General features: G+C 49.1%; 1 protein-coding gene across 1 annotated transcript in view; it reads right to left on the reverse strand.

Annotated features, from left to right (window-relative positions):
• Window positions 1-6,519: 6,519 nt before the first annotated feature.
• mccc2 (methylcrotonyl-CoA carboxylase subunit 2) overlaps window positions 6,520-17,524 on the reverse strand; it is a 54,811-nt gene continuing 43,806 nt past the window's right edge. Inside the window, exons 17-18 of the mRNA XM_056284622.1 lie at window positions 14,728-14,813; window positions 6,520-6,934 (exon numbers count right to left, since the gene is read on the reverse strand). Coding sequence (XP_056140597.1) covers window positions 6,817-6,934; window positions 14,728-14,813 — 204 coding nt within the window. The 3' untranslated portion in view covers window positions 6,520-6,816. The remainder of the gene's footprint in view (window positions 6,935-14,727; window positions 14,814-17,524) is intronic.

Genomic DNA, 17,524 nt, shown 5'->3' on the forward strand with positions numbered 1-17,524 from the left:
TGGGATAGGCTCCAGCACCCCACGGCTCCTATCAGGATAAGTGGCTTGGATAACGGATGGCTGGATGGCCATCCAACAGTTGTGCTAAGCTAGGCTAACTTCACCATGCTGCACACAGACACACAAACGAATGTATTAGGACACATAGTGAAAACCCAGAAAAGCCAATTACCCCTTCAATCCTGTTCATCACTATGGCCCCCGCTCTCATCCTCGTCCTTGCTTCCCTGCTGGTTTTCAGTCATATCAGATTAAGCAGATGGGCTCAAGAAAGAAACAAAACATCACTTTTAACAGAACTGATCACCCTCACAAACGGCAGCAGATGTGTGAACACACACAGAACAAATGGATGAGCATGCAGTGATGTGAGGTGGGATGTTGATATGAACACAACTATAGTTTAACCAGACAAAACGTGAATCATTTATGGGCAGCGATCGAAGTGTATGAAAGGTTGTGTGAGATCATGGAGGTTTTGCTGAGATGCCCCTTAAGCAACAGAAACCAGACTTGCCAAAGGCCAACTCCCTCCGTCCGGTTTATTATTTATGTTCCCTTTATAACTCAGCGTGTCCATCAAACAAATATGAATGCATTTGCAGCTTTGGCCCTAAATTATGCAAATTTTAGTCGCTCTTCTAAAAACATCAAATATTGGGGAGTTTTACACGGACATGGGCGAGCTACACCGAGAGCATCTCTGTTGTGTGGCGCTGAGACGGCTCACTGTTGCTTTTCACTACGGATCAGTTGCTGTTTGCTTAACCCGCCATTATTTGGCAGATGACAGTGAGGCCCGAAGGCAATGTTTATTTTTGAAGTGGAGGGAAAAACGCCCAAGCGACATCAACACGAAGCCAAACACCCATTTCTCCACTCTTTCTTTTTCGTCGAAATCCAAACAAAAATGAAAAAGAACAATGACAGGGTGAAGCAAAGCACATCTTCAGGCTTTGTGGATTTAAGGATGCTGCGGCTGTGGAGACGTGGCCATGCAGCTTGGGTGTTGGGAGGAGAGAGACGGCTGAATTGCCCGAAGCATCCTGTGGCGCCATTTTTAACTTTCATCTTTCCCATGGCTGACGTGTTGAGTCTGAAGTGGCTTTCACTGAATCAGCACCGAGGACGATGAAGTGAGAGCCGGGCTGGTTAAACCAGGAATCAGGCCCCAGATCTCTCTCCCCGCCACCAAACTGCTGCCCTACTGCAGCTCATCTGCATTATTCATGTTACAGCTGGGCAATATATCAACACATGTGATGTGGTGGCATGGGACTGGGTGTGTTGTGGGATTGTGGTTGTAGTAATCTGGTGATATAACCTACATGTTGTCCTTCCCTGGTCTTAAAGGCTGCATTACAGTAAACTGAGACCATTATCTGAACTAATTCCACTGTTTTAGTGACATGAACAATGAACGTCTACCTGCTGGTCATCACATCCACACTACCAATGATCATTTATCAACACTTTCCATCCATCCCGCTTACCCTAATCAGGGTCACGGGATGCTGGACCCTATCCCAGCAGCCAGTGGGCAGCAGGAGGGGAGACACCCTGGACAGGCCGTCAGGCCATCACAGGGCCCACACACACACACATTCACACCTAGGGCCAATCTAGTACGGCCGATTCACCTGATCTACACGTCTTTGGACTGTGGGAGGAAACCGGAGCACCCGGAGTAAACCACAGAGGGACGACCCCCGAGGTTGGACTACCCTGGGGCTCGAACCCAGGACCTTCTTGCTGTGAGGTGACGGCGCTAACCACTGCACCACCATGCCGCCTATCAACATCTTCTGATGTGTAAACAAGCACCAGTAGTTACCCCCAAAACGCCGTCACATAATCATCATATATCAGTAACAAAAATACTGCTATGATTTTGTCAGTATCGCTCGAATTCATATCCACCACCTGACTTCCCCTCGTTCACGTAAAAGCCTTTAAATGATCATCTAGACACGTAAACCATCTCGTGTAGCAAAGCCTCATCCGCTAACAGAACCATCATCACCTCATATCTCATATCATACCTCATATCATATCTATCATACCTCATATCATACCTATCATACCTCATATCATACCTATCATACCTCATATCATACCTATCATACCTCATCATACCTATCATACCTCACCCGCTAACAGAACCATCATCACCTCATATCTCATATCATACCTATCATACCTCATATCATACCTCATATCATACCTATCATACCTCATATCATACCTATCATACCTCACCCGCTAACAGAACCATCATCACCTCATATCTCATATCATACCTCATATCATACCTCATATCATACCTATCATACCTCATATCATACCTATCATACCTCATATCATACCTCATATCATACCTATCATATCTCATATCATACCTCATATCATACCTATCATACCTCATATCATACCTCATATCATACCTATCATATCTCATATCATACCTCATATCATACCTATCATACCTCATATCATACCTATCATATCTCATATCATACCTCATATCATACCTATCATACCTCATATCATACCTCACCCACTAACAGAACCATCATCACCTCATATCTCATATCATACCTATCATACCTTATATCATACCTATCATACCTCACCCGCTAACAGAACCATCATCACCTCATATCTCATATCATACCTATCATACCTCATATCATACCTATCATACCTAACCCGCTAACAGAACCATCATCACCTCATACCTCATATTATACCTCATATCATACCTATCATACCTCATATCATACCTCATATCATACCTATCATACCTCATATCATACCTATCATACCTCATATCATACCTCATATCATACCTCACCCGCTAACAGAACCATCATCACCTCATATCATACCTATCATACCTCATATCATACCTATCATACCTCATATCATACCTCACCCGCTAACAGAACCATCATTACCTCATATCTCATATCATACCTATCATACCTCATATCATATCTCATATCATACCTATCATACCTCATATCATATCTCATATCATACCTATCATACCTCATATCATACCTATCATACCTCATATCATACCTCACCCGCTAACAGAACCATCATCACCTCATATCTCATATCATATCTCATATCATACCTATCACACCTCATATCATACCTCACCCGCTAACAGAGCCATCATCACCTCATATCTCATATACCTATCATACCTCATATCATACCTATCATACCTCATATCATACCTATCATACCTCACCCGCTAACAGAACCATCATCACCTCATATCATACCTATCATACCTCATATCATACCTATCATACCTCATATCATACCTCATATCATACCTCACCCGCTAACAGAACCATCATCCCAGTGTTCTTCTGCAAAATGGATGGACGTGGAAACAACTGCTGTTGAAGTAACAGACAAAAGGAAAACAACAAAATACTGCCTGTTGTTACAGTAAAAAGGGGATCTCAGTGCACCAGAAGTAAACGGGTTATTTCAGAGATAATTGTCTTAACTGCCAGGAAAGGTAAAGCTATGGTCTTGCAGATCATCATTTCCATGTCGTGGCTGGTGGAGATCCGTTCAGAATGAATCAGTCAGCGGTGTTGTTGTGTCAGCGTCTTCCCCACCCACCCACCAACATGCTGAATCCACACTTTTGCAGTTTGATGGTTTACTATCAGCATTTACTGAAAACCCAAAATAGACTTAACTTGTTGAGCATGTTTTTCAGCGGCCGACATCTCAGCTGATGATGCCGAAGAGAAAGAAAGAAAGAAGCACCAGTTGTTCCCTCACATCTGCACAGATTTCATCATCAAACATCTTCTATAGCTGGTCACTGTGATAAAGATGTGCACGACATTTCATTTGCTGGTAATGTGAAGCTGTTGGATTGCAGTGTTTGTGGACCAGTTAGCATCTTCAACACGCCCGCAGCAGGAAGTATCACAACTACATCTGTTTGCATGTAAATCCTCAGAATTGCATCTTTAAGTAAATTCTGACTTTCCCGCCGCCCTGTCCCGGAGCTGGAACAGGCCAGCCCGCCTGCAGAATAAAGAGAATAAGAGAGGAGATTCTGAACGTAAATATTCAGTGAAATATATAAATATTCACTGAATGAGCAACTTCAAAAGCTCTTTTTCCCCCACATTTCTTCAACATGCCTCTCCACTTTCAGCAGTTACCATCCTGATGCAGAATGTAAGATTGGCCCCATTATACACCACCCTAAAATGTTCTAACTTTAAAAAAGTCCTCTGGTTCCCAACCACGCGCTAGGAACAGTCTGAAATGTGTAGCTAAATAGCGCCCCCCGCTGGAATCATCTGGTAGATCCACCCACCCATTCTCCAAACTGCTTATCCTGCTCTCAAGGTCACGGGGATGCTGGAGCCTATCCCAGCAGTCACTGGGCAGCAGGCAGGGAGACACCCTGGACAGGCTGCCAGGCCATCACACAGCCCCCCCCCACACACACACAGCCCCCCCCACACACACACACACATATACATTCACACCTAAGGACAATTTAGTACAGCCAATTCACCTGATGTGTTGCCTCAAGTGAAGGAGTTCAAGTATCTCGGGGTCTTGTTCATGAGTGAGGGTAGGATGGAGATTGACAGGTGAATTGACAGGTGGATTGGTGCAGCATCAGCAGTAATGTGGACGTTGTACCGGACCGTTGTGGTGAAGAGGGAGCTGAGCCAGAAGACAAAGCTCTCAATTTACCAGTCAGTCTTCGTTCCAACCCTCCCCTACGGTCATGAGTGTTGGGTAGTGACTGAAAGGGGGAGATCGAGGATACAAGCGGCTGAAATGAGTTTCCTCCGTAGGGTGACTGGGCTCAGCCTTAGAGATAGGGTTAGGAGCTCGGACATCTGGAGGGAGCTCGGAGTAGAGCCGCTGCTCCTTCACGTCAAAAGGAGCCAGTTGAGGTGGTTCGGACATCTGATTAGGATGCCTCCTGGATGCCTTCCTTTGGAGGTTTACCGGGCACGCCCAACTGGGAGGAGACCCCGGGGTAGACCCAGAACTCACTGGAGGGACTACATGTCCAGTCTGGCCTGGGAACACCTTGGAATCCCCCAGGAGGAGCTGGAGGGTGCTGCTGAGGAGAGGAGGGACATCTGAAGTGTCCTACTTAGCTTGCTGCCACCGCGACCCGACCCCGGAGAAACAGCTGAAGATGAATGAATGAACGATTCACCTGACCTACATGTCTTTGACTCACATGACCTACATGTCTTTGACTCACCTGACCTACGTCTTTGAGTCACCTGACCGACATGTCTTTGAGTCACCTGACCTACATGGCTTTGAGTCACCTGACCTACACGTCTTTGACTCACCTGACCTACACGTCTTTGAGTCACCTGACCTACACGTCTTTGAGTCACCTGACCTACATGTCTTTGAGTCACCTGACCTACATGTCTTTGAGTCACCTGGCCTACATGTCTTTGAGTCACCTGACCTACATGTCTTTGAGTCACCTGGCCTACATGTCTTTGAGTCACCTGACCTGCATGTCTTTGATTCACCTGACCTGCACGTCTTTGAGTCACCTGACCTACATGTCTTTGAGTCACCTTACCTACATGTCTTTGAGTCACCTGACCTACATGTCTTTGATTCACCTGACCTGCATGTCTTTGATTCACCTGACCTGCATGTCTTTGAGTCACCTGACCTGCATGTCTTTGATTCACCTGACCTACATGTCTTTGAGTCACCTGACCTAGATGTCTTTGAGTCACCTGACCTACATGGCTTTGAGTCACCTGACCTACATGGCTTTGAGTCACCTGACCTACGTCTTTGATTCACCTGACCTACATGTCTTTGAGTCACCTGACCTGCATGTCTTTGCCTCACCTGACCTACGTCTTTGATCACCTGACCTACGTCTTTGATCACCTGACCTACGTCTTTGAGTCACCTGACCTGCATGTCTTTGATTCACCTGACCTGCATGTCTTTGAGTCACCTGACCTACATGGCTTTGAGTCACCTGACCTGCATGTCTTTGATTCACCTGACCTGCATGGCTTTGACTCACCTGACCTGCATGTCTTTGAGTCACCTGACCTGCATGACTTTGAGTCACCTGACCTACATGTCTCTGATTCACCTGACCTACATGGCTTTGAGTCAGCTGACCTACACGTCTTTGATTCACCTGACCTACATGTCTGAGTCACCTGACCTACATGTCTTTGAGTCAGCTGACCTACACGTCTTTGATTCACCTGACCTACACGTCTTTGGACTGTGGAAGGAAACCGGAGCCCCTGGAGGTAACCCACGCAGACACGGGGAGAACATGCAAACGCCACACAGAGGACGATCCGGGGTGGCCCCGAGGCTCGAACCCAGGACCTTCTTGCTGACCACTGCCCCGTGCCGCCTTCAGCTGGTAGATATCACCTCAGAAACAATAGTTCCAGAACAAAAAGAAAAACTAAATTTCATAAAAGATTCAACATGTCAAATTTTCAAAGATTTTAATGTTAATGAGACGAAGTCGGGGAAAGACAAAATACAGTAAAACAGCTTCACAGGTACAGCTGCATGTCACACTGGGAGAGCAACAGTTAAGGCACAAGGTTAACAGTTATAATGTTCACTAACCTCCCAACATGTTAAATCAGAGATGTGGTACTGCCATCTACAAACGGTGTCTCTTTTCTAAATCTGGTGATGCCTCCCCAGACCTGTGCACTCCTGAAAACTACACGTTCAAGTCCGTCTGGTGAACCAAAGCACCAAGTTCAACCATAGGCCTACTTCAAATCACATCCTGAATACTCCAAAACGTGTCTTCTTTGTTGGTGCATTTAGCGCTGCACTGAGGCTCAGGCCCACAACGAGACGGGTGTCAGCGGGGTCGATGATGCCGTCGTCCCAGAGTCTGTAGAAATGAAAATGTGAGAAGATCACATCATCAGACAGCCTCACTCATCCATCCATCACCCACACCGCTCATCCTGCTCTCAGGGATGCTGGAGCCTATCCCAGCAGTCATTGGGCGGCAGGCGGGGAGACACCCTGGACAGACCACCAGTCCCCCCCACCCCGACCCACCCACCCCACACCACACCACACCACACACACACATTCACACCTAGGGACAATTTAGTACAGCTGAGTCACCTGACCTACATGTCTTTGGACTGTGGGAGGAAACCGGAGCCCCCGGAGGAAACCCACGCAGACACGGGGAGAACATGCAACCTCCACACACAGGACGACCCCCAAGGTTGGACCACCCCGGGGCTCGAACCCAGAACCTTTTTGCTGTGAGGCGACCGCACTAACCACTGTGCCACCGCCGCCCGGCCTCACTCAATGGTGAGCATAATGTAGAGCCACAAGACTGGCATGCTGACCGAGTGCACTTCTCTACTTCTTTTCTTATAAAACACGCACACGCACATGTACACACGCACATGTACACACACACATATACACACGTACATGTACACACACACACACATACACACACGTACACACAGCATTACACAGAGCTCTCATTTCACTTCATAGTTTAAGTGATCGCTGGAGGTGGACAGAAATATCTGTTAAACTTATTCCCAGTCTCTCTGAGCCTTGCTGTCATGTTCCCCATGCTTTCAAGTGTTCCGGTCAATCCTGAGTCACCCTGAACCAGGCCATCATCTGGATGAGTAAATGTACAACTGAGTCACCCTGAACCAGGCCATCATCTGGATGAGTAAATGTACAACTGAGTCACCCTGAACCAGGCCATCATCTGGATGAGTAAATGTACAACTGAGTCACCCTGAACCAGGCCATCATCTGGATGAGTAAATGTACAACTGAGTCACCCTGAACCAGGCCATCATCTGGATGAGTAAATGTACAACTTGGCAGCCATCAGAAAAATAAAAATCCATCCTCTGAGAAACAAGCACCTATATCGAAAACAAATCATGGAACTCAAAGGGTTGTGAAACCATTACCCCAGAATGACACGAGGGACTCCAACATGTCCTGTTAGCATGTTCTCACTCGTTAAACACAGCTGTCCAGGTCCAACACAGCTGTCCAGGTTCAGCACAACTGTCCAGGTCCAGCACAGCTGTCCAGGTTCAACACAGCAGTCCAGGTCCAGCACAGCTGTCCAGGTTCAGCACAGCTGTCCAGGTCCAACACAGCTGTCCAGCTTCAACACAGCTGTCCAGGTCCAACACAGCTGTCCAGGTCCAGCACAGCTGTCCAGTTTCAACACAGCTGTCCAGGTCCAACACAGCTGTCCAGGTTCAACACAGCTGTCCAGGTCCAGCACAGCTGTCCAGGTTCAACACAGCTGTCCAGGTCCAACACAGCTGTCCAGGTTCAGCACAGCTGTCCAGGTCCAGCACAGCTGTCCAGGTTCAACACAGCTGTCCAGGTCCAACACAGCTGTCCAGGTTCAACACAGCTGTCCAGGTCCAGCACAGCTGTCCAGGTTCAACACAGCTGTCCAGGTCCAACACAGCTGTCCAGGTTCAGCACAGCTGTCCAGGTTCAGCACAGCTGTCCAGGTTCAACACAGCTGTCCAGGTTTAACACAGCTGTCCAGGTTTAACACAGCAACCCAGGTTACTGACCCATCTGTGGGCAGGTTACTGAACCATCTGTGGGCAAGTTACTGACCCATCTGTGGGCAGGTGTACTGAACCATCTGTGGGCAGGTTACTGACCCATCTGTGGGCAGGTATACTGACCCATCTGTGGGCAAGTTACTGACCCATCTGTGGGCAGGTTACTGACCCATCTGTGGGCAGGTTACTGTCCCATCTGTGGGCAGGTTACTGACCCATCTGTGGGCAGGTGTACTGAACCATCTGTGGGCAGGTGTACTGAACCATCTGTGGGCAGGTTACTGAACCATCTGTGGGCAGGTTACTGACCCATCTGTGGGCAAGTTACTGACCCATCTGTGGGCAAGTTACTGAACCATCTGTGGGCAGGTTACTGACCCATCTGTGGGCAGGTGTACTGAACCATCTGTGGGCAGGTTACTGACCCATCTGTGGGCAGGTATACTGACCCATCTGTGGGCAAGTTACTGACCCATCTGTGGGCAAGTTACTGACCCATCTGTGGGCAGGTTACTGACCCATCTGTGGGCAGGTTACTGACCCATCTGTGGGCAGGTATACTGCCCCTTCTGTGGGCAAGTTACTGAACCATCTGTGGGCAGGTGTACTGAACCATCTGTGGGCAGGTTACTGACCCATCTGTGGGCAAGTTACTGAACCATCTGTGGGCAAGTTACTGACCCATCTGTGGGCAAGTTACTGAACCATCTGTGGGCAGGTTACTGACCCATCTGTGGGCAGGTGTACTGAACCATCTGTGGGCAGGTTACTGACCCATCTGTGGGCAGGTATACTGACCCATCTGTGGGCAAGTTACTGAACCATCTGTGGGCAGGTTACTGACCCATCTGTGGGCAGGTGTACTGAACCATCTGTGGGCAAGTTACTGAACCATCTGTGGGCAGGTTACTGAACCATCTGTGGGCAAGTTACTGACCCATCTGTGGGCAAGTTACTGAACCATCTGTGGGCAGGTTACTGACCCATCTGTGGGCAGGTATACTGACCCATCTGTGGGCAGGTTACTGAACCATCTGTGGGCAGGTTACTGACCCATCTGTGGGCAGGTGTACTGAACCATCTGTGGGCAGGTTACTGACCCATCTGTGGGCAGGTATACTGACCCATCTGTGGGCAAGTTACTGACCCATCTGTGGGCAGGTTACTGACCCATCTGTGGGCAGGTTACTGTCCCATCTGTGGGCAGGTTACTGACCCATCTGTGGGCAGGTATACTGACCCATCTGTGGGCAGGTGTACTGAACCATCTGTGGGCAGGTTACTGAACCATCTGTGGGCAGGTTACTGACCCATCTGTGGGCAAGTTACTGACCCATCTGTGGGCAAGTTACTGAACCATCTGTGGGCAGGTTACTGACCCATCTGTGGGCAGGTGTACTGAACCATCTGTGGGCAGGTTACTGACCCATCTGTGGGCAGGTATACTGACCCATCTGTGGGCAAGTTACTGACCCATCTGTGGGCAGGTTACTGACCCATCTGTGGGCAGGTATACTGCCCCTTCTGTGGGCAAGTTACTGAACCATCTGTGGGCAGGTGTACTGAACCATCTGTGGGCAGGTTACTGACCCATCTGTGGGCAAGTTACTGAACCATCTGTGGGCAAGTTACTGACCCATCTGTGGGCAAGTTACTGAACCATCTGTGGGCAGGTTACTGACCCATCTGTGGGCAGGTGTACTGAACCATCTGTGGGCAGGTTACTGACCCATCTGTGGGCAGGTATACTGACCCATCTGTGGGCAAGTTACTGAACCATCTGTGGGCAGGTTACTGACCCATCTGTGGGCAGGTGTACTGAACCATCTGTGGGCAAGTTACTGAACCATCTGTGGGCAGGTTACTGAACCATCTGTGGGCAAGTTACTGACCCATCTGTGGGCAAGTTACTGAACCATCTGTGGGCAGGTTACTGACCCATCTGTGGGCAGGTATACTGACCCATCTGTGGGCAGGTTACTGACCCATCTGTGGGCAGGTGTACTGAACCATCTGTGGGCAGGTTACTGACCCATCTGTGGGCAGGTATACTGACCCATCTGTGGGCAAGTTACTGAACCATCTGTGGGCAAGTGTACTGACCCATCTGTGGGCAAGTTACTGACCCATCTGTGGGCAGGTGTACTGAACCATCTGTGGGCAGGTTACTGAACCATCTGTGGGCAAGTTACTGACCCATCTGTGGGCAAGTTACTGAACCATCTGTGGGCAGTTTACTGACCCATCTGTGGGCAGGTGTACTGAACCATCTGTGGGCAGGTTACTGACCCATCTGTGGGCAGGTATACTGACCCATCTGTGGGCAGGTGTACTGAACCATCTGTGGGCAGGTTACTGACCCATCTGTGGGCAGGTGTACTGAACCATCTGTGGGCAAGTTACTGACCCATCTGTGGGCAAGTTACTGAACCATCTGTGGGCAGGTGTACTGAACCATCTGTGGGCAGGTTACTGTCCCATCTGTGGGCAGGTATACTGAACCATCTGTGGGCAGGTTACTGACCCATCTGTGGGCAGGTGTACTGAACCATCTGTGGGCAGGTTACTGACCAATCTGTGGGCAGGTATACTGAACCATCTGTGGGCAGGTTACTGACCCATCTGTGGGCAAGTTACTGTCCCATCTGTGGGCAGGTGTACTGAACCATCTGTGGGCAGGTATACTGACCCATCCGTGGGCAGGTGTACTGAACCATCTGTGGGCAGGTTACTGACCCATCTGTGGGCAGGTATACTGAACCATCTGTGGGCAGGTTACTGACCAATCTGTGGGCAGGTATACTGAACCATCTGTGGGCAGGTTACTGACCCATCTGTGGGCAAGTTACTGTCCCATCTGTGGGCAGGTGTACTGAACCATCTGTGGGCAGGTATACTGACCCATCCGTGGGCAGGTGTACTGAACCATCTGTGGGCAGGTTACTGACCCATCTGTGGGCAGGTATACTGAACCATCTGTGGGCAAGTTACTGACCCATCTGTGGGCAAGTTACTGAACCATCTGTGGGCAGGTATACTGAACCATCTGTGGGCAAGTTACTGACCCATCTGTGGGCAGGTTACTGAACCATCTGTGGGCAGGTGTACTGAACCATCTGTGGGCAGGTTACTGTCCCATCTGTGGGCAGGTTACTGACCCATCTGTGGGCAGGTGTACTGACCCATCTGTGGGCAGGTCTACTGACCCATCTGTGGGCAGGTTACTGTCCCATCTGTGGGCAGGTGTACTGACCCATCTGTGGGCAGGTTACTGTCCCATCTGTGGGCAGGTTACTGACCCATCTGTGGGCAGGTGTACTGACCCATCTGTGGGCAGGTTACTGTCCCATCTGTGGGCAGGTTACTGACCCATCTGTGGGCAGGTTTGAATGTGATGGTCTCTTGTCCCGTTGACTTCCATGAACACTGGAAAGACTACCAGGATCCTGTCACCATTTTCAAAAAACCAGAGATCATGGAGTCCTCCACATTATCTGGCAGGTGTACACACAGCTGTCCAGGTTCAGCACAGCTGTACAGGTTCAGCACAGCTGTCCAGGTTCAACACAGCTGTCCAGGTTTAACACAGCTGTCCAGGTTTAACACAGCAACCCAGGTTACTGACCCATCTGTGGGCAGGTTACTGAACCATCTGTGGGCAGGTTACTGACCCATCTGTGGGCAGGTGTACTGAACCATCTGTGGGCAGGTTACTGACCCATCTGTGGGCAGGTATACTGACCCATCTGTGGGCAAGTTACTGACCCATCTGTGGGCAGGTTACTGACCCATCTGTGGGCAGGTTACTGTCCCATCTGTGGGCAGGTTACTGACCCATCTGTGGGCAGGTTACTGACCCATCTGTGGGCAGGTGTACTGAACCATCTGTGGGCAAGTTACTGACCCATCTGTGGGCAAGTTACTGAACCATCTGTGGGCAGGTGTACTGAACCATCTGTGGGCAGGTTACTGTCCCATCTGTGGGCAGGTATACTGAACCATCTGTGGGCAGGTTACTGACCCATCTGTGGGCAGGTGTACTGAACCATCTGTGGGCAGGTTACTGACCAATCTGTGGGCAGGTATACTGAACCATCTGTGGGCAGGTTACTGACCCATCTGTGGGCAAGTTACTGTCCCATCTGTGGGCAGGTGTACTGAACCATCTGTGGGCAGGTATACTGACCCATCTGTGGGCAGGTGTACTGAACCATCTGTGGGCAGGTTACTGACCCATCTGTGGGCAGGTATACTGAACCATCTGTGGGCAAGTTACTGACCCATCTGTGGGCAAGTTACTGAACCATCTGTGGGCAGGTGTACTGACCCATCTGTGGGCAGGTTACTGACCCATCTGTGGGCAGGTTTGAATGTGATGGTCTCTTGTCCCGTTGACTTCCATGAACACTGGAAAGACTACCAGGATCCTGTCACCATTTTCAAAAAACCAGAGATCATGGAGTCCTCCACATTATCTGGTGTTTTTTTTTTTCCTCCTCCCCAATTCTGTCAGGCTGATTAGCCCACTCTTCTGAGCCATCCCGGTCTCTGCTCCACCCCCTCTGCTGATCCGGGGAGGGCTGCAGACTACCACATGCCTCCTCCCATACATGTGGAGTCACCAGCTGCTTCTTTTCACCTGACAGTGAGGAGTTTCACCAGGGGGACGTAGTGTGTGGGAGGATCACGCTATTCCCCCAGCCCCGACCAGGCGTCCCGACCGACCAGAGGAGGCGCTAGTGCAGTGACCAGGACACATACCCACATCCGGCTTCCCACCCACAGACACAGCTAATTGTGTCTGTAGGGACGCCCGGCCAAGCCGGCAGTAACACAGGGATTCAAATAGGTGATCCCCGTGTTGGTAGGCAACCGAATAGCCCGCCAAGCTACCTGGACGCCCTTATCTGGTGTTTTCGGCTCCGCCTGATGGCGGTTCGCTTGGATTGGTCGTGCCAACGGCTAAATTCTACCTTCCACCGTGCTTCATAAAGCGTGGCTGTGACGGAGGCAGCTTGGATGCTGTGGATGTTTTTACGGGCAGCATGAAGCTTTAGGAGCCCTGTCAGTTTAACAGCCTCCATATTTTAGTATTTGAATCATCTCCTTGTTCTGGAAGAGCTTGTACTCAGTTAAATATGTATTTGAAGTTGCTGTGCCGAGGTGACAGGGTGAAAATGGACAAAAAATGAAATATACATAAAGTGTGACAGTGAGAGCCCTCTAAAGTCCCCCACCACACCCACACAAATGTCCACACATAAATAAAAAAAATGTGTCTTGTGAAGTAAATCACTGATAAAAAGGGGAAAAAAACATGGTACAATGCAGTGGCGGCTGGTGCTAAAAACGTTGGGGGGGCAATTTAGCTTGGGGCAGCACACCTGACAGCTGCTTTAATGTCCACACAGTCACAGAGTTATTCAGAAGGACCATGTAGCCTATAGATGTTATCAGGGTTGGTAGACGGTGGATGATTGACAGTCGAGACGAGGCGTTGTGGTGGGCGTGAACATGATTGACAGCCACCAGAATCGTCCAATCACATTAGATCAAATAACATTAAAACAATACCAATTCACTGCCAATAAAAGTGGGAGTGTCTGAAAACCTGAAGAAACCAATCAGACAGCAGCCTCAGGTCACCTGCTCGCCACAAGTTTGAGGGCTTACCTAAGGTATGGTTTGGCCGGCGCCCCTCACCCAGGAAGTATATGTATTCAGACAGGAAGTATATGTATTCAGACAGGAAGTATATGTATTCAGACAGGAAGTATATGTATTCAGACAGGAATCAACCAAATACCATTTGAACCAATATGTAATGCTGCTGACAGGCGCTCACAGACTGACAACACTTTTATTTCATAATTATTTGCATCATACAACTAAATTATATTTAACATGTTTAAGTGGATTTTCATCTCTTGATGTCTGAAGGGGGCGGCGCCCCAGCGCCCTCTACTGGCCAGCCGCCACTGGTGCGACAGCTCTGCAGCGCTCCAACATGACAAACGTCATGTTGGAGCGCTGCAGACTGGGGACTAATGAGGGTCATGTTCTAGCATGTGATTGTTTTTAGCGTGTAAGAACGTACCTGGCACTGGAGTAATATGGGCTGCCTTCCTCCTCAAACCGCCGCACTATGGGCTCCTTCATGGCCGCCTCTTGCTCTGCTGTGAACTGTACAGGAGTTGGTAAAAAAGGAGCATCGGTGGGTTAACCAAAAATCATTTCATTAATGGATTCAGTTCAAATGTCCGAGGCCTTGTGAAATGATAAGGCCCGGAGGCTGATGTTCAAGTGAGCCAGGAGGAACGTGCTTTCCCCTACGATTAGCCTTCGTCTGCTCACGAACTCAGAAGTGTGAATCAGAAGAAACCTTCTTGAACCGCAGAGCAATCAGTTCCTGTACACAAACAGCTAAACTCGACCGGGCGGCAGGGCTTCAGTAGAATACGGGTCAGTTGTACTCACTGTCACTGAGTGAGGTCCATGGTCCATGACCACATTTATGTCCCAATATTTAGAGGGACCAAACCCCAATCCCACATCTGTGAGAAGCCTAACATCTGATGGTGAAAGCAGGGTACTGAACTGGACATATGCTACTGGTTGGTTGTTGCTGCCAGGTGACGTAACTTTGCATAGAGTACAACAGGTGCGGCACGGTGGTGCAGCGGTTAGCGCGGTCGCCTCACAGCAAGAAGGTCCTGGGTTCGAGCCCTGTGGTAGTCCAACCTTGGGGGTCGTCCTGGGTCGTCCTCTGTGTGGAGTTGCACGTTCTCCCCGTGTCTGCATGGGTTTCCTCCGGGTGCTCCGGTTTCCTCCCACAGTCCAAAGACATGTAGGTCAGGTGAATCGGCCGTACTACATTGTCCCTAGGTGTGAATGTGTGTGTGTTTGTGTGTGTGTGTGTGTGTGTGTGTGTGTCCTGTGTGATGGTCTGGCAGCCTGTCCAGGGTGTCTCCCTGTCCAATGACTGCTGAGATAGGCTCCAGCATCCTGCGACCCTGAGTAGGATAAGCGGTTTGGATAATGGATGGATGGGTGGACAACAGTTGTTGACAGACCGTAGAGATGATAGTGGACTTCAGGAACCCCCCCTCCCCCCCATCATCATCTAGCGCTCACCAGTCTCCATGACAAATTCTTTTAAGTTCCTGGGAACCACAATTTCCCAAGAACTGAAATGGGAGGACCACATCAACACCTTCACAAAAAAAGGTTTGTCCTGAGGCAACTGAGGAAATTCAACCTGCCAGTGATGATGACGGTCCAGTTTTACACCACCATAATTGCGTCCATCCTCCTCCTCAATACAATGTCTGGTACGGGTCGGCCAACGCCCAGAATAAGGCCAGACTGCAACGGGTCATCAGAACCGCAGAGAGGATCATTAGCTGTGACCTGTCCACCGTTCAGTACCTCTATCCTTCAGGGTCAAGAAGAAGGGCAGAAAAGACCATCAGTGATCCTTCCCACCCTGCTCATCACACTCCCACATGCAATAAAGCTCCTAAGGGTTCATCACTTCCACACTGAACCCTCCCCCAACCCACTGCCATCACTACTGCCGCCTGCTATCTGTTTAGGATTTATCTAGTTTAGCCAACACAGCACAAGGCTCAACAGCGCAACTACTACAGTGACTTCCTAGCAGTGCAGTAATATATTCAATAATATATTCAATAATACATTCATTAATATATTAAATAATACATTCTTTAATATATTCAATAATACATTCAGTAATATATCCAATTCAGTCTGGTTTCTGATCTCATCTTTCCTCTACTCTCTCTGTTTTTCTGGGTTGTTTATGTCCATCCATCCATTATCCAAACTGCTTATCCTTACTCAGGGTCACGGGGATGCTGGAGACCATCCCAACAGTCATCGGGTGGCAGGGGGGGAGACGCCCTGGATAGGCCGCCAGGCCATCACACACACACACACACACACACACACACACACACACACACACACACACACACACACACACACACACACACCTAGGGACAATTTAGTACGGCCCATTCAGGAATCAGAACACCCCAGCCCACAGCAGTGCAACACAAAGACAAAAACACATCCAAAAACTACAAGAACACACATGTCCAAACTAACACACATGTCCACACGAAAACACACATCCACACTAACACACACATCCACACTAACACACATACCCACACTAACACACATACCCACACTAACACACATGTCCACACTAACACACACATCCACACTAACACACATACCCACACTAACACACATACCCACACTAAAAAAAATAATCACTGTCCAAGGGAACGAACGCCAGCCAGGATGACCACCGGTCTGCATGGGCTAGCAGTTAGCTTAGCCTGCCACACTTCCTGACCTACATGTCTTTGGACTGTGGGAGGAAACTGGCACACCCGGAGGAAACCCTCATAGACACGGGGAGAACATGCAAACTCCACACAGAATCCACACAAAACAACAGGGTTGTTTATATGTTTTATACTACTACTACTACTACTACTACTACTACTACTACTACTACTTTCGGCTGCTCCCGTTAGGGGGCGCCACAGCGGATCATCTGTTTCCATCTCTTCCTGTCCTCTGCATCTTCCTCTGCCACACCAGCCACCTGCATGTCCTCCCTCACCACCTCCATAAACCTCCTCTTTGGCCTTCCTCTTCTCCTCTTCCCTGGCAGCTCCATATTCAGCATCCTTCTCCCAATATACCCAGAATCTCTCCTCCACACATATCCAAACATTCTCAATCTTGTCTCTCTTGCTTTGTCTCCAAACCGTCCAACCTGAGCTGTCCCTCTGATATACTCGTTCCTAATCCTGTCCTTCTTCATCACTCCCAGTGAAAATCTTATCATCTTCATC

Source organism: Lampris incognitus, chromosome 1, assembly GCF_029633865.1.
Source record: "Lampris incognitus isolate fLamInc1 chromosome 1, fLamInc1.hap2, whole genome shotgun sequence".
Classification (NCBI taxonomy): domain Eukaryota; kingdom Metazoa; phylum Chordata; class Actinopteri; order Lampriformes; family Lampridae; genus Lampris; species Lampris incognitus.